At 42.5% G+C, this 20,859-nt stretch overlaps 1 protein-coding gene across 1 annotated transcript in view; it reads right to left on the reverse strand.

Moving 5' to 3' along the window:
- AFG2A (AFG2 AAA ATPase homolog A) overlaps nucleotides 1-20,859 on the reverse strand; it is a 221,719-nt gene that overhangs the window by 62,779 nt on the left and 138,081 nt on the right. The window contains 1 exon segment of the mRNA XM_054824028.1: nucleotides 3,256-3,420. Within this exon segment, the coding sequence (XP_054680003.1) occupies nucleotides 3,256-3,420 (165 nt within the window).

Consider the following 20,859-nt stretch of genomic DNA (forward strand, 5'->3'; position numbering starts at 1 on the left):
AAATCAGATAAAACCTCTCAGCATGAAGTGTAACAATGAAAATAGGAAAAAGCTATGAGTGAAGGCCTCCCAATTATACAAAACCATTTAAAAAAAATCAGCAGTTTTATAAGAGTTGGATCTCCTGCAATTTTGCCCAAAATAAAATGCAGGAACACTCAAATAAACCTTATCACATGCTGAACCATGCCAGGCATCAGCTGCCCAGGTTTGGCCTTCAGTAGAAATTTCCTAGAAAAAAGAGCTGGGGGCAAAGACAAGAGCAGTTCCGACTGCTCCTCCACCACACCGGGGAAACCCGCTGGCCTGTGCGCGAGGGCAAACGAGACACGTGGTCACTGCAGAGCTGGCCTTGTGGCAACCAGAGCTACCCCCTAAAAAGAGGTTGAGGTGGTCCTGGGAAAAGGCAGATGCCTTCAGGGCAGGGATGCAGCCAAAGAAGTTGCCTTAGAGGGAGGAGGGAGTGATCGTCGGTGTCAACATCAGCTCCGAGGCCAAACCTTGCTATTCAGAAACTTCTAAAACCAATTTCTTACTTTCCAGATTTACAGATACGGAAGAATCCCTGAAGAGCAGCCTCAAGCACCACTGCAGAGCACTACTTCAGAAGGGCTTGGAAACAAAGATCAAACTCAAACCCAAATATTTCTAGAAAGCTGAGGCTTTGTTTGACCTATACTATTAGCATAATAAAAGCTAACTGTACAGACATTGTGCCTCTAATGCACTTTTGTTTTTTTTACATTAAACTTCACTTACACATGAGAGAAGGAAATTGTAATTCACCCTCAAATTATCTTCCATCTTCTCTCACATGAAACAGTGGGAAGTAATCACCCTGTTTTGCTATCTTGATGTATCTTTAAAGGTACTCATTAAAAGAAACGTACATCCAGCAGGTGAACAGAGATAACTGGTCATAAGTGATGACAGCAAAAATATACAAATATCTGATCTGAAAAAAGGCCAAGTTGGAAGCCAGATGCATACTGAACTATCCACTTTACTTGCTGTTTATTCAGCTCATGTCAGGATGATTCAACGCATCTTTACACGCAACTCCCTATTCATACAGCATCTTCTAGTCACAAAACCAAGCATTTTCCATTTCTTTTTCTAAACAAAGGGCAGAACAGTGGAATGGGAACTTGCCATTCAACAGCGGAAACTATTTGTAAAGCTGGGAAGCTGGAGACATTAGGAAGAAAAGGCTTTAATGAAACTGGCCACTGTGTGTGCCAACTGTCAAGACTTTTTATATATTCTTCCAAGGAACACAGACTGAGGCTTTTTCTGTATTTACTCTTTACATCCCAGTTATTATAATTCTTTGAATGATGCAAAAGAACAAAATTCTTGAGAAGTGCCGTATTGGAAACAGGCAGGCTCATTTTCCCTTGCAAATAGTCTGTAGCTGCACTCAATGACCCATTAACTTATTTTTGGTTCTGTACAAAGCCAGCACCAAGACATTTGCGACTCATTATCAACTGAGTACAGGAATTCACCACTAGAGCCCCAGCTGATCTAGATCCAAAGGAAATCCCCATATGCTTGGAATTTCTGAAATACAAGCATTACAGTTGTTGCCTGGTAAGAAGACAGTTTCCATACACAACAGAGGATATGTTTATATTTATGTTTTTGGAGGCTTGTAACTCAGCCAGAGGCAGATAAATTTTCCCAGGGCAGCAATAGTCATATCACTGACATCTGGCTAAAAACACAGTACTGTTTCGAGTCACTACTCCCAAGCGGTAGAGCTGTGACAGTTTTCCAGACCAACATTTAAGCCTGCAATCCTTTTTGTTATTGCCTTTTTTTCATTAGGAGATCCCACATTCTGTGGCAAAAAGATGTCCTACACAAAACAGTTTTGCTCACTATGCAGCTTTCATTCATTCCTTCCCAGAGCACAGTTTGTCCTCTGCTGTGGAGGAGGAAAGCTCTTGCGGGTTTGACTTTGGTGTTCGCCGTGACACAGCTTCCCGGAACGAGCCTGGAGGGGAACCCAGACACTGCTGCTGCGTACGGCAAAGTCTGACCCCATCGCTTGGACTTGGAGCGCTCACAGCAGTGCCCTCACCAGCCAGCGGTTATTAGTAGGCAATGCAGCATTTTACAACATATCAGCATTTAAGTGACAGCTAAATGAGCAAAAGTCTTCCCGGGAACATACCCAGTGACCAGTGAGTTGAGAAGGGCCTTCAGCATTATTGGAATCACACAAATACTCCACAGACATCCTCTCTTTTGGGCCAAGACAAAAGTTTAGCTTATTTCCCTGCCCTTGTAAACAGCACACAGAAAGATGGGGGAGCTGAGGCAAGCACATCACATTTTCCATTCTGCCATGGAAAAAGTATAAGGTGACTATGTAGTTAAAGATGGTGTGATAATGAATGCATACACTAAGACTGGCTAGTGTGAGGTGGAAATTTTAATTCTGGTATTTCATACCTTTTAAGAGCTCGAATTGGCAACCTTAATAACATTCTTTGAATTTTTGAAGTAATATAATTACTTTCAATTAATCAAAATGAGGAAAGAATGAAATATCCTTTCACGAGACACTGAGATGAATAATATTCAGGGAGCACAGTGGTGACCACTAATGTACCGATGCTTATTGTAACTGCCAGGCAGCAGCATCTGAGAAAGCTTCTCCTTCTACCCAGGACAGGAAATAATTGTCTGACGTCCATCGTCAGAAGCTGACTAACAGCAACGAGCTATAACAGTAAGTGCTGCTGTGAGGTCTTGATTATATGGAACCAGAAAATACGAGCTTCGAAGTGACCAGTGACTCCCTTGCAATTCCCCTACACTGTCTCATAACTCTGTCTCTCCTCCCTCCCTCCATCAGAGGCTCTCAGTCACAATCCTAAATGCAAAAGATCCCCGGGGATGTGGGGAGGCCCAGGTGAACTGCCTGGGCAGTCTGGGGGCACTTGCCCCCACTCCCTCCACTCCTCCTGGCAGCACATCTTCAGTGAGGCCACCCATGATTGTACTAAGGCTCACCCTGGAAGAGACCCTTCCCCTGGCAACCATCCTCTGATGGAGATCTGGAAGGAAAAAAGCCCCAGATTGTATTCTGTTTTCTGAGCAGAAACATGGAAATCTCGCAAACGTTCCCTTTCACAACTCCCACCGCCACTTTGAGAAGACTCAAGGGATGATATCTTGATTTCAATTTTAAAAACAGAATTTTGTGCACCGACTCCGTGGCTGTTAGCATTCAGAAAGTTTTACCTCTGCTCCTGAGTACTTCTGTGTGTGCTGAACGAGCTCCGTTAAACAGACTTCATCACTGACTGGCATGGACTGAAAATGAAGTTTGAAGATCTCCTCGCGAGTGGCTGCATCTGGCAATGGCACGTAGATAATTCTGTCTATTCGTCCTGGTCTCAGCAAGGCCTGCAATAAAAGCACCACAGGAAGAGTTATAGCACATAGCACATCACATCGAGAAAGTAAAAACCACAACTCAATTAAAAACGATGCCACGAAATAGCCAATTTCAGCAAAAGCAAGAAGCTGCACAAGAACAATCCAGCTATGTGCAAGAAGGATGATTCTCCTATGTTAGAATGGATCAGTAACTGAAAAGACAGTAAAGCTACTCAGCTTGAGAAATACCAGTTTATGGAAAAAAGGAATCATAAAGGAACCATAGTAATTGTCCTAAAATAATAAATTTAGGCTTGTTGCAAACTGTGCTGAAATGTTATGACTTCACGGAAGGACAGGTAGCAATGGACACATCCCAAGTTCAGATCTTCAATCAAGACAAGTGGAGAAAAAAAGATTTTTGAAGTGAAGCTTCCATTCTGGATTCATGTTGCTTTATCCCAAATTATTAGAGCTGCACACGCTTACACAAGAGCGGATTACTATGACAGTTTTTTAATGCAAAATACAGTAACAATAGACAGAGGCCAGTGATGCTCAGCTTCAAAAAGGGAGAGGATAAACCATAGCCTTGCAAAAGCACTACTGTTAATACATTTTAGCATCAGCTTTAAACTGTTGGAAAACCCCTGCTTTGTCCTTGTGCCACAAGACAATTGAAAATTCAACAGTTACAAGCTAAGGCCCCAACTTTGCAGTTTCATACCCCAACTTTGCAGTTTCATACTCATATATTGGCCCTTGCACTTTGGTTTCCCAGGGTTAGTTTACATATGCACTGGGGAGGTGGGAGGGTGACAGAGCAAACTCCAGGCAGCAGCTACAGACAACGTAAGAGGGGACAACGGCCACAAAGGGCAATACAGAGGGTTCAGCCTGGATGGGAGGAAAAAAAAAAAATCTCTAGAAGAAAAGCGTGGCCACGGGGCAGGTCACCGGGGAGGCTGTGGAAACTTTGTCCTTGGGGGTTTTGTGGCTTGGCCAGACAAAGCCAAGTCCTCCCCGATCTGGTGCTGGCGACAGTCCTGCGTTGTGCGGGAGGGGGGACCGCAGGAGTCTGGAAGCCCCCTCCAGCCAGCGTTTCTGTGCTTTCTGGATGGGGTCAAAAGTAAACATTATCTCTGTATAAAACAATTATATCTGATACACAGGAAAAGCCAAGCTCTTAAATTTATGAGAGGAGAGGAAGCTTATTTCCCTATATTTCTAAAAATCTCCAAGGTCTTCAAAAACCATCTACAGTTAAAATAGTAAAAACCCTCCCAGCCTTTCTTATTTGACATTTGAAAAAAACAAAACAACAAAAAAACCCAACAAACCACCTGTAAATAGCAAATGCACATAAATAGTACTGAAACTATTTTTTAAAAACTGAACAATGTTTATAAGATTCAGCATGTAACCTAAATTGTTTTTATGTTATGGTTCTCCCTTGGGCAGAGTAGTTTGAGTTCCAGATGACTAGAGATATTGCATGGCTGTCCTGGGCTGTCAGCCAATAAGTCTTTTCCCAGCCTGATCATGTCAGTGAAAGTCATGCTGAAAAAATAGTAGGAAAGAGCTTTCCTTCCTGCACAGCATTGATCAAGTTAACACCCTTCCTAGAGTTTCTTTAAAAAGACCGTTGTGGTGCTTCAGAGTGGAAAAATGTATCCTGAATGCTAAGAGATGTCTTGTTATTTTTAAAATAGAACATGAAAACGCTCACCAGAAAGTGCACGGCACTGCGGTGTGTGCATGGAGCTACGTAAGGAAGGCTGTACTGGGAAGACTAAAGGTCGGTACCCAGCCTGGTATCAAGTTCCTGGCAGCAGCCAATGCTGGATCCCTGTGAAAGGGCGAGAAGCAAGCCATCACTGATATTTCCTCAGCAGACTGTGCTACTTTCCACAGCACTCTTGATACGTTCACCAAAGAACTCAACCCACTGATGCTAACTCAACCAGTGTGTTAATTCAGCGTCAAAATCATGTGTGTATCAGGATATTGCCATTTTTTTGCCAACAAACTTGAAAGAACAATTTGCATGTTTCAAGACTAGGCTTGGAGGGAGAAGATTTATACTGCAATTGCGTTTTTCATGCTCTGAAGGAAATGCCCATAACTAATCCCATTATTTAGAAGAAACAAGAAATGTTCACATGAGTACAGTGGTGGGCCTCTTTTAAATCAAGGCAGGTTTAATCAGGACACCTAGATAATTAGAACATTTTCTAGAGCCAGCTTAGTTTCACACTGATGAATGACCACGGTTGTTGTGCAAGTGGGACAAGAAAAATGCTTGATGCCAATCAGCTGGGAGCAAGCACTCCCCTGCGTTGCATCGGCTTTCAGTTTGAGATACAGTCTTCTAACATGACAGGGCACCCACGCTTGCAAAGCACAACTGCAGATGTAAAAGACTGAATATATTTTTTTTTTCTCAGTTACTAAAAATTGTATTTTCTCCAGTTTGTCTCCAATGCTTTGCGTTTTATATATAGTCATAGTTGGAGGCCCAAGTTTTAAACATGCTACTTTCAGACTTAGGGACCTTATCCAAGATGGCCAGATGTGCTGGGAACTGTACAAAACAAGCACAAGTCAGTCTCTGCAGTGCTTGCTGCTTAAAGAGACGTAGACAAAAAGAGAGGAGAGAAAAATATTCTGTAACCTCACTTGAGAGAGGAGTCAAATTCCCTCCAGCCCCCAGAGAGAAAAGCAGATTGAACTGAGAGCTGGTCTCCACCAGACATCCCAGCTGGATGGGAAACTTGGTGACCCTGGGAGACCCTGGGCACAGCCCGACTGCTCCTTGCTCTGCTGTCACCACCCTTGTCCCTTTGGCAAGCTGCCGGCCCCCTCCCCTCCATGCTCCTGAAGAACTAAAAGCAGAGGGAGAGGGTGAGGAAGGGGCCTGCCGTGACCCATCCTGCGTTACTGGAGGGCAAATCCCTGATGAGAGGCTGTAGGTGGGCTGCAGAGCCGCTCTGCTGCCCGCTGGTCTGAAAGCAATCGGAGAGCGACGGCAAGTCGAGGCCATTCTTGTTTGCAGGACTTCACATTACCCTCTCTGGCTTTTGGTCTCTGCGTGCTTCTCATGAAGATACTTTCCCTTTTTGGCTAAAATAATTCAGGGCTCAGAACTGAGCTGCACGTAGAGGTCGGCAATAAGGGAACAAGATATCCCTCTTGATGTTTTTGCACACTGAAGTTTCCTTTGGAGGAAAATGAGCTCTTTCTGCGTTGCTTAGAGAAGCCTGCTGTGGCATTCGATGTGGACACCTGCAGCAGCGGTGTCAGCTTTAACACCAAGGCCCAGGTCATGCTTACTCCTGCTGCTGGCAGCAGTGCTGAGTTTGATGGATGCTGGCACCACCTTTTTCCTCAATGCCGATTTTCTTACAGACCTAGAAGCTATTTATCTTCTCAGTGGGGTGTTGCGTGATGCAGGATTCCTCAGGGAAAGGGGTTTGGAGGTGGTTGCTGCAAGCGCGCCATGACTTTCACAGGCTGTTCCAGAAGATGGAGCTTCAGTCTTGCAATTTGCACATTGAAAATCATGAGGAAAGCGATAAGGACACCCAGGTCACCTCCAGACCAGCCCTGCTGCCCGCAGGGCGCGTTGGGATCCAGCGCTGACCCATTGGCCAGGCGGGAGTTGAAGTTGCCTGGGATTGATCCTCGCTGCCGAGCTGGAGGAGGAGGAGGAATTCAGTAGGAGAAGGCAGTGGCTTGGCTGTGCAGGAGGAGAGGCGGGGGGGAGGGTGAAGAGTTGAAGCGGGGCTGCAGGTTCAGGCAGATATGAGCTGCCGGGAGTACAAAATTAACCGCTCGCGGCTGGGAGATGCAAAGCTGATTTGAGGCTAGGAGCACACAGAAGGTGGGAAGTTGATGGGGCCAAAATTAATTGATGTGTGCGCAGAGCTACATAATTCACTGATGGTGAGATGTGAGGGTTGCATAATTTATGTAGGCCAGGAAGGGCACAAAATTAAGTAATTGGGGTTTTGGTAGAAACCAGAATACTTCATACCATTAAGCAATTCTTTTGCAAGTTTATGTAATTTTTTTTGTTGTTACCACAACAGTTACGAAAGGGGTCTAAGTGCACATACACTGAAAGGTTACGAATGGTACGCAGACACAACATTCTTCAGGGGAGCACTAGGAAGGTGGGACAATCATCACATAATACATGATATCATCAATAGCAAAAAACCCCATTTTAAGAAGAAACTGCTCCCCTTTCAAAAAGAAATGCTTAAATTCTTTGGTAATTAAAATAGAGTATTACTTCAAAATATATCATTGGAAAAGATAGCTGGTTCAAAATGTGTATTTTTGGGGCAATTATGAAGATAATTTATTAAATTAATTATTTCAGGAAAGAAAACTTAAATAGGTAAAGCCAGAAAAATATTTGTGGTTCCTCTTAAGAATGGACTGGAATTAACCTTAGGGCTTTGCTAATTTTCCTCCTCCTCCTCTCCTTTGTGGTTTTTTTTTTTTTTTTTTTAACGCATCCATCTTTAGTTAGGTTTCAAAGGATACTTGGCCATTTCAAGAACTACATTGTCAATCAATGCAGAATTGTAACACTGACAGAAGCATACCCGGCTGATGAGCTTTCCATGGGATAGTAAAAATAGCCTTCTTACTGACATACTTCTACAGCAATGCCTAACTCACCAAAATCAATCTTAATTAGATTTTATAACAAAATGTAATATATAAATGGTGCAAGAGGCTAACCTGACATTAGAAAAACAATATAATTCCAGAAATGTGGAAAACTTGGACAAAAGTTTCATTAGCAAAACGTAACCTGCATAGCAAAACTCAATCTGCAGAGTAAACACCATTTCAAGGTGTTTAAGAGAGAGCAAGTAGGTTCAGCAGGTAACAAAGTTCATCTGGAGAATCAATGTTACTGCATGTTCTCTGCTGCAATCAATCTCCACAAGTAGGAACAGATTTTTATACTAAATTTAAGACATTTCCTTTCAAGTAAATACATTAATTTTAATGCAGAACCTAAAAAAACGCAACTAAAAGTTTAATCCTGCCTTTGGAGCCCATTGGGATTAGACCACAGATGAAAATGAGAGGACTGGAAATAACAGAACAATCTGTTTCCTTCGTAACTAAATCCTTCCAACTTAACAATTGCTATTTACAAACCCTGGTTGTGGTCCCTATCTACACAGGCTCCCGAGTATGAGAGGTACTCTATACCTTGTAATCTAATTTGGCAACACAAATTTTTTTTTTTTTTTACTTTCATCATTACAGTATTTGAACATACGTGAAGCATTTTTAAGTTAGGCATATTCTTTCTGTAGTCTGCACAAGCAATAGCTGTTTGTGAGATCCTTGCAGTGTTTTTGCACACGTCAGGACAGATGTGTTGCAAGCGTGGAAAGTATTAAGGTAAAAGGCTGAGGAATTTGTTAACGATGAAAGAGCCTTCTTGTGCCATCACATTTCTCTCTCGCAGGAGTGAAGTCAGCTCCCATAAAGGTGCTTCTCCTACGCTTTCAAGGCTCACCTCAGTGCCTGATGTTTTTGTTCTCGCTCTGTGCCAGAGCAGGTCATGCTCCCAACGCAACAGACCAGGAAGCGCTCGGCATTTTAGGATCTTTGAAAGTTTCAAGTACGGGAAGCTCATCTGTCCTGTTTGCTAGACAGGCTACTGGAGGTTTTTTCTAACCATGGATTAATTACCAGAATTATAAAGTACTGACGGGAAAAGATTGTCACTAGTGTCACTGTTTGGGACTTAAAACCCACAGTCCAGTCAGAGCTAAATTTTATTCTTCCACAAGGTTTTTATTCCCCCTCCATCTGGCATGAGCTGCTTCAGGAGGCAACCTCAAATTCCTCTGTTTCAGGTGACATGCTTATTTGCTGTGTCACAAGGCTGGAGTGTTGTAATTACAGGCTCCCGAATCAAGTGATACTGCTTTTTTCTTGCCAAGACCCCCTTTCCCCACACTCTTCATCCTCCCCACCTTCCTCCATCTGTGCCAACGTCTGTCACCACCGTCAGCACATGCCAACATCCCTAACCAGTTCTCCTCTTTGATGACTTGTTTGCTGGTCACCACCCTTGTACTTCTCCCAAGATTTGTGCAGATTACTCTCTGTTGTTGTTACACAACATCTACGATTCCTCTCCAGGTGGTGCAGTTTGCTTCTTTAGCCTACAGTATATCCACTACTTCAAAAACTGCATTTGCAAACAGAATTTTAGTAGATGGTATTGGAAACAAGCTCCTACAAAATATTGCAGTCTCCTATTCTCAGTCCCTATGCAAAGGCTTCACCTTCCACATAGATTTCTAAAGATCGGGCTGTACAACCCTTCCGTCGTGTCAGTCTTGCTCAAGACCTGGAGCATTGTGCAAGTTGACAAGAAAAGACATGATAGGTTTGACAGCAGGTGTTCAGGAAGAATGCGCGCTATCAAGTGGCAGTGAGCACAGCGGGAACATTTTACTCAGGCATTAACCAGAAGCACTAATTAAAGGCAGAGAACAAACATGTGGTTTGATACACCGACAGTCAACCAACTTGAACAGAGAAACAGTTTATATCATCCAAGTCCAAACCAAGATGAAGTGATGCGGAGAGTTAACCATCCAAAAAATAAGAATGCAGTCGGTCCTTCACTGCTAAGCCGTCAAATGCCCCTGCTTGTGTAGGATTCAGCTACTCACTTTGCTTATCCTCCAGGTCTACCACATTAATCTTTTTCCTTCAACCACTGCTTTTTACCCATTTCCAGTTCGTCTTATCAACAGAGGGAAACTTTTCCGTGTAATTCAACGTACCTTCTAGAATTGCTCTCTTTGCTGGCTACCAACAGGAACTAACACCTTCAGCTATCACTACAGATCTTAGTGATTACAGCAAAACACAGTTTACCCTCAGTTCCAGTATGCAGAAAAATAACAAATTCGTCTTTCCTTATAAAATGAAACCTGGGGAAAGAACAGCCTTGAATCAATAGAAACCACTGGCGTCACTTGCTCGAACAACATACCCTGCTTCTGTATGTTTCACAGCAAATCAGTCATTTCCACTAGCTGTAGTAATTTTAAACAGATATGAGCATTACTTAAATAGCTAAGTTATAAATAGGCAGCACTAAAAGTGCTTCAAGAAAGCAAAAATTTCCAGAGTTGATGCAAAAGCATATCGAGCCTCTGCACGGCCAAAGCATTCAGAGCTGCTTTTGATTTTATTTTCTTTCCCTGACGTCTGCTGTCAGGCACAGATGAGGTCCTGCTGTGAGTCCCTAACCACCGCCACAGTGCTCGCCACACAGCCAGCTCGTGTGCCCCAGCACCCAGCGGCGCTGCCTGCAGCCTGGCAGCTGCACCACAGCCCTCACCTCGCTGCCAAACCACGGGGTTTCAGGCTGCTCCAAGCTGGAGATAGCTGCGCCTCTCTGCCTTTGGGGCTATGGCACTAAGCGTGTAGCGCCAATGATTATTCAGCTGCCTTATCTTGCCTACACAGCTCAGGGAAGAGGTTGCTGTGCCCTCCTACCTCCTCCTAAGCTCGCACCCCATGGTCCCTCCTGCGCCAGACGGCAGCCGCGGTCACGCGTGGAGAAGGGGCAGCGGGGAAGAGGGATGGGTGGTAGGGCTACTGCCTCTCCGCCATCTAAAGAAACTGCTTGTGGAGGCAGAAGGAGGAAAAAAAACTCTGCAAAAAGCCAGGCTGGTATTTCCAAACCCACACAAAGCTGGGCGCACCAAAATATTCTCATCTTTTGAATCAGAGTAACATCAGTGTCCCAACTGCTGTACATCACAGTCCTGCCAATGACCAAGTTTAGTTAATATAGCTAATTCAAGGGAAATCGTGGAGAAAGACGACTTGAGGAGACTTGTTTCATTGCAGCAATGAGACCATGTAAACACAACTGTGAGGAACAATGTGCTCCTTGGCCCATACAGACAATACCAGAGCACGTTTTTATGTGGTTTTGTTCAGATAGGATTAAAATATCTCAAGAAACCGAGTTTCAATCACTTCTCTTGGCAGAAACATCTGCAGGCAGATACTCTGCAGCTGCAGAACCAGTATCTCCATGCTTTTTTTTTTCTCCTGATATTTCAAACAGTTAAATTGGCCAATTGGCACAAATTACTGCAGTGCTCATTGGGAGCCAAGCTTTACCCAGGCCTCCATCTAGAAAAGTCTAAACCTGTCAGTAACGCAGCACATTTTCAATGCAGTAAAAGCAGTGCAAATCCAAGCAACCCTACTGATATGATTCCAGATACTCCAGTTTGGCACCACAGAAATTCAGATCCAAATCAAGCCTCTTACGTGTTTTCAAGGACAGGGAGGCACCGACAGGGAATCAGGCTCTCCTCCCCCCTGCTTTGTGAATGCGGTCTCAGAAAAAAATGAAGCAATTTATCACAGATTCTCCACAATCTGCCCATATTTTCAGGACACTCAAACACACGTTTTGAAGCCACAAACTCTGAAAAAAACAGCACCCGACCTTTCTTCCTCTGCTCATTCAGGCTGCAGCTGCGCCAGTCTCTCCTTGTGCCCGTGCTGAGCAGCAGAATCTCGGCTCAGGGCTGCGGCGCCGGCTGCCTTTCCAAGGGGGATTTCAGACACAAGGTTCTGTTCTCTCCCCCGGTCCAGTCTGAGCAGTCTTACCGCAGTGGCACGTGGACCGAGGATGAACCAATGTTTGGCTGTTTTCCTGCCATTTCGGTAAGGAGCAGGAGCGACCTGGTCCTTTGCCACTTGCTGGGTGTCACAGAGCAGTTTTGATGTGGAGAAGGCACTGGAACACCCCCTCTTCTCCTCTACATGCTATGAAGACCTTCCTCCCCCATTTCTAATAAAGTGATTTTTAGTAAAGTTAAAATTAACTGAATTAAAACAAAAATCTATCATCAGCTAATAAACAATGTAACACACCCTCTTCAGTGTATGTTTACATAAGAGAGTCCTCTGTGCTCCTGTCTAAGAGGTGCAAAACCTCAGGAATGTCAGTTCTTTTTTTCTTTTCCCTCTTTTTTTGGGGGGTGGGGGTTCAATAAAAGAACCCCTTTAGAAAAGATAACAATTACATGTAATGGAACCTGGAACCAGACTCCTTTGGCAATTAATCACCCAGGAGCCGTTGCAATCCTGCAGGCTGTTTCTGAGAGATTTTGAGAGCTTTACAGGAATCACTGGGATAAGATGTGCCTGGGCTGGCTTCTGACAGGGACCAATCATGTACAAAGTGGATTGTTGGTTTGGGTTTTTTTTTTAGTTTGTATATTCCTACACACACATATATACACACACTCAGATGTGCACTCATATACACATTTCTATAGGAGTCTTTCCTGACATACATGGAACAACTGCAGAACTCATTTATTAGCCCAGAGGCAGAAAAGAAAGAGAAAAAAAAGCAAAAAGAAAAAAAAGCCTTTTCTTCCTCTCAGCAAAGTAGAGCTATCCATCACTTAACAGAGATACTTCCTGTTTTCAAGCAGTTGGGAAGGCATGACTTCCAACCCAAATACTTGGCTTGGCAAACTATTCCTGTGTTGACAGATGCTTTTATAACCACTTCACTCCACCTGAAGTTTCAGTATAAAAGGAGGTGGGGTTTGTTGGGGTTTTTTTTTGGTTGGCTTTCTGAGGGAGGAGAAAGGGAAAGCAGAAAGGAGAGGAAAGAGAAGGAAAAGGAAGGAAAATACCACAATTGTAACAGCTGGATGACAGAGGTTAGCATAGCTCTGACAGATGTTGCCATGTAACCTCAAAATGACATGTTAGAGAAAAAAAACACCAAACCTGTTCCTTGTAGGAAAGAGAATTTTGAACTCCTGCCAAAATATTACAATTCTCTTCAGAAGTTTTCGAAAGCTGTAACAATGATGTACCACATCATACAATGTTTTCCATACATAAGCTTTACCTTTATATTACCATTGTTCTGACTGCTTAAATTTGATGAGATTTTCAGAGAGACAACTTAGCCTCAAATGACAAAAATCCACAGCAGGTCAGCTCCATCAGGACCTGCCTCATAACAGCTTTTCACCTCCTACCTTCTGTTTTCATAGGATTCATTAACAGGACATGCTCTAATAACTTCTCAAGATTGAATACTTCAGACAAATAAAACAACACTGTGACCAGTGACTATTAAACTAATATAACAAATGCTTATAACAATTTTGTTTTACCACGCTCTGGTCAGATCTGTCGTTATCTCAACCCTTCATGCCCCACATTGGGCACCCAAAAGGATTGTTGTGGTTTAACCCCAGCTGGTAACGGAGCACCACGCAGCTGCTCGCTGACCCCTACTCCCCTGCAAGGGGATGGGGAGGAGGATGGAAAAAATAACAACCTCATGGGCTGAGATAAAGACAGTTTAATAGGTTAACAAAGGACAATAATAATAATGATGATGATGACGATGATGATGTGAAGCACAAATGTAATTGCTCACCACCTGCAAAAGGAAAATAAACCAATCTGATGCCCAGTCTGTTTCTGAGCGGCGATCCCACCTCCCCACTAGCTTCCCCAGTTCTATATGGAGCATGACGTATGGAATATCCCTTTGGCCAGACTGGGTCAGCTGTCCTGGCTGTGCTTTCCCAGCTTCTTGTGTACCTGGCAGGGCGTGAGAAACTGAAGAGTCCTGGACTTAGCATAGACACTACAACTACCTAGCAACAACTAAAACCATCAGTGTGTTACCAAAATTATTCTCATACTAAATCCAAAACACAGCACTATAGCAGCTACTAGAAGGAAAACTAACTCTATCTCAGCTGAAATCAGGACAAACAGCAGTAAAAATGTGCTGCACTGAAGAAGATGTATTTGTAAAGCTGCATGATCCATTTTATATAACCTTTTGTCATATCAGACTCTGTATTGCTTACACCTGGTTACTTCGGTGACTACCCTACCACAGAAATCTTGATGACTTTACCTGACTTGTAACCAAACTTTACAGACCTGTTTAACAAACTACAGATAAAGAGAGTGTAAAAGAAATGTTCATGGAACACCACAGGTATGTGAAATAAGCTGCTTCTAAAGAAAGAAGAGATCAGCAGAGAGGTAGGCAATATCAATGAAACAATTCTGAAACAGTTTCAAAAGGAAACCAATAACTTTCTGTCCTTACAGCCAAAGCTGTGGCAGAAAAAAATATAGTTTCTGGTTTTCATTCTTTGAAAGATCTTATTTTGTTACCATGGCTCTGGAAGACCATTTGAAGCAATGAAGTAGATGCTGGTCACAACAACTGTAAGCTAAAGGAAAAATCATTGAACTCGTAGAGAGAATAAAGTCATGATATAAGAAATATCATTCATTTGTACTTGAAATTGGAAACCAACATGATCTCACCTTTATAAAATCTGTCTTGAGGCTTATATTCCTAAAAGACAGGGAGTGAAACAAACAAATCCCGGTTTAAGCCCCTCTCTTTGGGAGGTACAGCCCTCCTGATCCTTCACTGCTAACACATACTGAGTCCAATCCAGTTGCCAATACCATTGGAGACCAGCTAAGGCATCTTAGGTATCTCCATGAGGCTGGCTGGTGTTACCCACGGGACATTGTCCCTGCCAAGGGGATAGCTGATGGCCAGGCATGAGCCTGCTGAGCAGAACAAATAGCACAGGGTCCTCCTGTTCAGGCCACCAAATCCCAACCGTGCTTTTCATATAGGAACAACCAGAAGATGCACTATAGGGTTTTAACTCACTACCCGGCAGTCCAGATGGCTGAACGCCAATGAAACCCTCTCCTCCTTTCAAAAAATGCGCTCTTAATCAATTTTTTAGTTATAAATTGAGAAGAAAAGAAAGAAACAGATAAGTATATACAGCAGGAAAGAAGCCTCTAACCAAGAGAATCTGCAAACCGGTGTGCGCACGGTGAAACACCGCTTGATGTGGAACATCTAGCAGTAGACACACAATATGAGCATTTAAACACGGCTGTGCAGCTAAGGAGCCTTTCTGGGGCCAGACAAGCACATCAGGGAAGAAGACTGTGGGAACAGCCAGATGTGGTCACCGAGGATGCCACTAGCACAGGTGACATGGTTCCAGAGATTGAGAAAGTGTGGGTAATACCGCAGAACTGCATGCTTGACTATAAAATCCCCAATAGCTACATGCCAGGATATTAATGTAGTCAAGACACAGGCTAATTAAGAACAGTGGTGCACCAGCTGGGTCAGAAGCCAAGATACTCTGCTTGAAGAAACGGCCCCGGCAGACATGCCTTCTCTTTTTATTGCAAGCAGACAATCACCAACTTCCTCCACCCGGATGCAGGAAGACAACCTGGTGGTTTTCTCCCTCATACCAGCAGAAACCACTTTGTGTGTTGATCTTAGAAACTTGTGGGTGGTGCTGAGTTTACATAAATTACAGTGCTTACTGCAGCTGCCAGTTGCAAGTGACAGATAGAGCTTGGACTCTGGGATTAAAATAGGTACTTTCTAGCCATTAGCCCTGGAGCGGTGCTGATAAAAGTCCTGAAATCATTTTACAGGTCTGCCAAGTGTTTATAGCCCCTAACAGACGTGTAATATTAGATGAAAACCTTTGGTGCCACCCAACTCACATTTTTTCTCTACACTGCCAAGAGTTCCTTCAAACATACACAAGACTGCTGATCGTAGTCCATCTGGCTTTCTCCTTGACTGTCCCCAACTCTGTGAAGTCACCTGCAATGTTCCCATCACTAAGCACTTTTCGATGGAGGGATTATTTTGGTCAGCCCCTTTTACATGTTCTACAGTCAGCCTGAAGGCATTCCTGCCATGGCAGACAGTCTGGCATCAGATCTGGCTTCATTCTTACCACATATCCTAGATATTTCCATCTTCATTTCTGGATAATTTAGGAGATTAAGTCTTGTTCAACTCCCTGATGAATCTCAGTATTTGTTATAAATTCATTCCATTTAATACCTACTATTTCCCTGAGGCATTTACTTTCAAAAGCTTAGATGTCTGTCTGTATGTTTGGTGGATTTCCAGCTTTTACATCCATCTGTTAAGGTAAAAACAAAATTTCAGTGGAAGACTCATAGATGGGTTTTAAATTGTGGATTATCAACACCTAAATCTTCTTTATGCTGGTAAATGCAGCTGCTGTCTCGCTGATGTTTTACACTATTTCTTTCTGGGCATCCTGTTCGTTAACATCTTACTGCCATGCTATGTGAAGACACCTGTTTTGCATATAGCTTGTTTTTGTATCATATTATTGGAGTCGAAAATTACTGTGGTTCTCATTATGTCTATTTGTTTTTTTTAACTTACCCCCTTTTTTTTCTTTTCTTTTTTTCTTTTTTTTGTGCATGAGTGTCTGTTGGTTTGTTGCATCTAGGTTACCTGGAAAACAATCTAGCTGTGGTTTCTGTTAAATAACATAATGTATCTTCTGAGTCAACTTTTTCTCTCCCACTTTTTCCCCACTTAAACAGTGGCTCCAAATAGCAGAGGTGAAAGATTGCACCTCTACTCGATACCGTTGTCTGCATAAAGGAGTATTCATCCTGTCAATGTGCACTTCAATCAATTAAGCTGCACCTTGATCTAAAGCCTTGATGAGGCAATTACTTCTCTCAATATACCCTGTCATTTCAAGATGTTACAGACTCAATCCTGATGGACACAGCCAAATATTGTCTTTAAATCTGTGAGTAAAATCTAGGTTATAAAACATTGAGGGAGGTTTTTCAAATGAGTGTTTTGCTGAGTTATGGTGGGGATTAAATCTGATCAGCACACGATCTTTTCTACTGAACTTCAACTGATCCCTTTATTCTGCCTGAAACAGCACAGGAAAAGAGTTTTCTACCAACAAAAAGAGCACAGCATCACACTAATTACTACAGTAGTTCAGGCCATCTTTAATTTCTCCTCTTTTTTTTTGGCCTTTTTTTCCCTCCCCAATTACACTTTTTGTACTGACTCCATACTTAAAAAATTCAGTTACTTTTACCAATGGCTTTTTAAAATTTTCTAGGACTGTATTCATTCATAGCTTTCCCTGTTTCTTCGCTTTTGTATCAAGTCCTTCCCTTTATGCTGTGAACTTTATGATACCTAGTTACAGATCATTTATTTGCTAAGATTGATAGATTATTGCACTGCTCAGTTGTTTAGTATTACCACTGCTTATTTTCTTCCTTTTTGTTATAAAGAATCGGGTTTTTTCCTTAGTAGGCCTCCTGAAGTGTATAAACGTCTGCAAGTAAAGTGTTATCACCTTTTTAACACTTGTTTATGCTTCTTTGATAAGGTCATCAATGTACCTCTTTTCTGTCTTTATACTGTATTTACTTGTGGTATAATTTATAGAAATCGGGTTTTTCCCCTGAAAGGGTAGGTGCAAACAGTTAATTTGCACAATTTTCACAACTTTTACATATACAAACCGACTATGATTTATTAATACTTGAATGTCTGGAAAGCTGCATTTATTGTGCCAGCTATGAAGCTGTCAGGCAGAAAGGACCAAAACAGGCCACGACGAGGTCCTGAGGTAAATTTGTTCTTCAGATAGGCTTTCCTGTCAAATGTTGTGGGAGTTTTACTCTCCTTCAGTTTACAGGTGTCCAAATAGGTGTGAGCTTTCTAACTGAACAAGCCTACTCTCATTATGGAATGCAAATTTTGGAAACCTTCAGTAATTTCAAAGCATAAATACTGAAGTCATTGCCATACCCGAGCTGTACGTTTTCTCAGCTAACATAGTGAGAAGCCATTTCAGTCCCATCCTGTTGCCAGTGTCACAGAATCCCACTCCTCAGCACTGGGGAACTGTAACATATTAGCCAAGCAGAAAAAATACTTGCTCACACCATCGCTGAAAAGAAGCATTGTGTTTTTCCTACCACACTTCACTGGTGAGATATTGCTCATTTGCAAAGTGAAAACAGGAAATATCTTCAGTGTTCATAGCTGAGGCCTTCCCAGAATTGAGCTGTGTTTGATCCTGAAAACTTAATGTGACTTGCTTGGGAGTCACTTTAAACTACTAGATTTATCTTGGGCTCTATTCACTGTTTAGAAATAGATTTGAACTGTAGTCAGTTTAACATAACCATTTGACTACTCCATCTGCCTTTCTGTAGTAATACTCTCAAGGTGTCATGCAGGCATGCACCGGTATCATTTAAGACAGACAATAGCAGAGTTCAGGATCCACTTTAAGAATAATGTGCTCAGAGCTTGATGTTGCCCAAGGGCAATGTGGCTTGTAAGGAGACACATATCTCTGTTTTATATTGATCTGGATTTCCTGAAGCATTTGCAAATTGCAGGAACTGTATCAAGACATTTTAAATTTACATTACTCTAATTTACTTCACAGGGATAGCAGTACTCAAAGCTGCCCTCTAATGAAGACAAAATACAAACGGTTGCCCTTTGAATATGGACAACTCTAGGGTTAGGATTTATCAAAGGAACCTAAGGAAAAAAATCCTACTTAGTGTTAGAAATGTAGCCACTAACATGAAGAGCTTCAGAACTACTGAAATTTCCTCCCACATATTCTTTAGCTTTCAAAATTTTATTCATTCTTCAAGTTTCTGAATCCATAAAGCCATGCTTTGGCTGAAGGCGAGAATATGCAGGTTCAAACAGAGAATTTCATTTTACTCAAGTTGCTCAGATGGAAAAATCAGTTTCAGATTCTTTGTGGGGATGCAAAGATATAATCTTTTGGTACCAATAGCATATGCATGCAGAAATTAGTCTATGGGAAGTCTATGCCAGGAAATTCAGCTCCTCTCATGACAAGCACCAGAATCAAAACAATCACCAAAGCTGGGAGAATTGTCTGGGTGTTCCCCGAAGGCTTGCACATATTCCCAAAACCCAGATCTGGCACATACCAAATCCCAATGAAGAACTGTTACCACCACCACCAGTTCAGCTTGTGCAACGGTACTCTGGGTAAACACTACATTAAAGAGAATGCACCCTCAAAACAAGTTCTCTCGGTGGACTTAAAGGGAAAACTTAAAGTGGACCTAAAGAGAGGGTGGAAAGTCCTTTCTTGGCCTCTATCACTCACCTCAGTGACCCCATTTTGAATTTCTCACACACCAGATACTATCAGGAGTAAAGCATATTGGTGTAAATTTAGTCTCTGCCACTCACCCATGAGGAACTCCATCTAATGGGGACGGGGCCCTAGTGTGCAGTAGTCAGGATGTGAACAAAATATCCAGCATCCTGAGGGCACGTGGGGATGGGGACTCAAAGAATGAAAGAAAAGGAAGTTAGGAGAAAAAGAAACTTTATCAGTGTTTCCAAAAAGTAAGGCCATGGTTGCAATACCTGAAATCGTGAGCTTGACAGAAGTGGGATTGTCCAGCAGTTACTCTTTTAATTGTTATCTGCACTTCTACGATTTTTTCAATGCAGAAAACAGAAAACACTTTGCTTTTCAACAGGAATTACTAGAGAGATTTTTTTGTGCTGTAATTTCTGTCACAAAGGGTGCTGCCAATGAATCAAACCCCACTGTTTTAAACACAAAAATGAAGATAATTAAAATGTAAGCTGAAATAAATTGTTCCCCGGACAGAGTGGGGGATTATGACTGTCAGATTTCGATGCAACTACAACTTCTCATCTGCTCAAGGTAAGTTAAAATTCAGTTATTGACGCGTGATTCAAATCTTCCTTTGCAAACACACTTGGCTTAGCATCTCTTTTTCAAAGGCTGATGTTTTAAAAACAATACTTGAAACTGTGTTCTCTGTTACACAAAACTCAGAACCCTTCTGTTTCTTAAACCGTAACTACAAAACCGCCAGCATTCAAAAGTAAGCCAATCATAAAAATGCCTCACTAGAATAATCTACACAGATGGATGTTGGGGTCTCCGCTGGAGAACTCCCCCAGCAGCTGGAGCAGTCTCCAGCAACGACAGTACTTAAAATCTCTGCAGACTTCATGCTCATTTCTATTACACCTGCGTACAGACCAACATGAGTGTTTCATAACTCACAGGGTTTCAGAATACCTGGAAGATTTATTAGCCAATGTGACAGCCTTCGGCTCCTCTGAGAGCACAAACGTCCACAGACAAAAACTTTGGCGAGGGGGAGGTAGAAATGAATCTCAGAGTTAATGCTGCTACCTGAAAAATCCTCAAAGTCCTTGCATGCAATTGTTGCACAGTACTTCATGTTCAATTTCCTTACATCAATGCAGTCCTAAGATGGACAAAACCCTGTTCAGCTAGCATAATTGCAGGGCTTCACTGGGTGAACAGTCCTGGTCCTCTGCCTGCGAATCACATTAACCAAAGAGAAGAAAACATTTATCTGCAGAAGTTCAGGGAGCTCTGAAGTGTCCTCTCGACCACCGAGCTTCACCTGCTTATAAATTGCTCATATTTCATCACAAAGCATCCCTTTCCC

This window comes from Grus americana, chromosome 4 (assembly GCF_028858705.1).
Source record: "Grus americana isolate bGruAme1 chromosome 4, bGruAme1.mat, whole genome shotgun sequence".
Lineage (NCBI taxonomy): Eukaryota > Metazoa > Chordata > Aves > Gruiformes > Gruidae > Grus > Grus americana.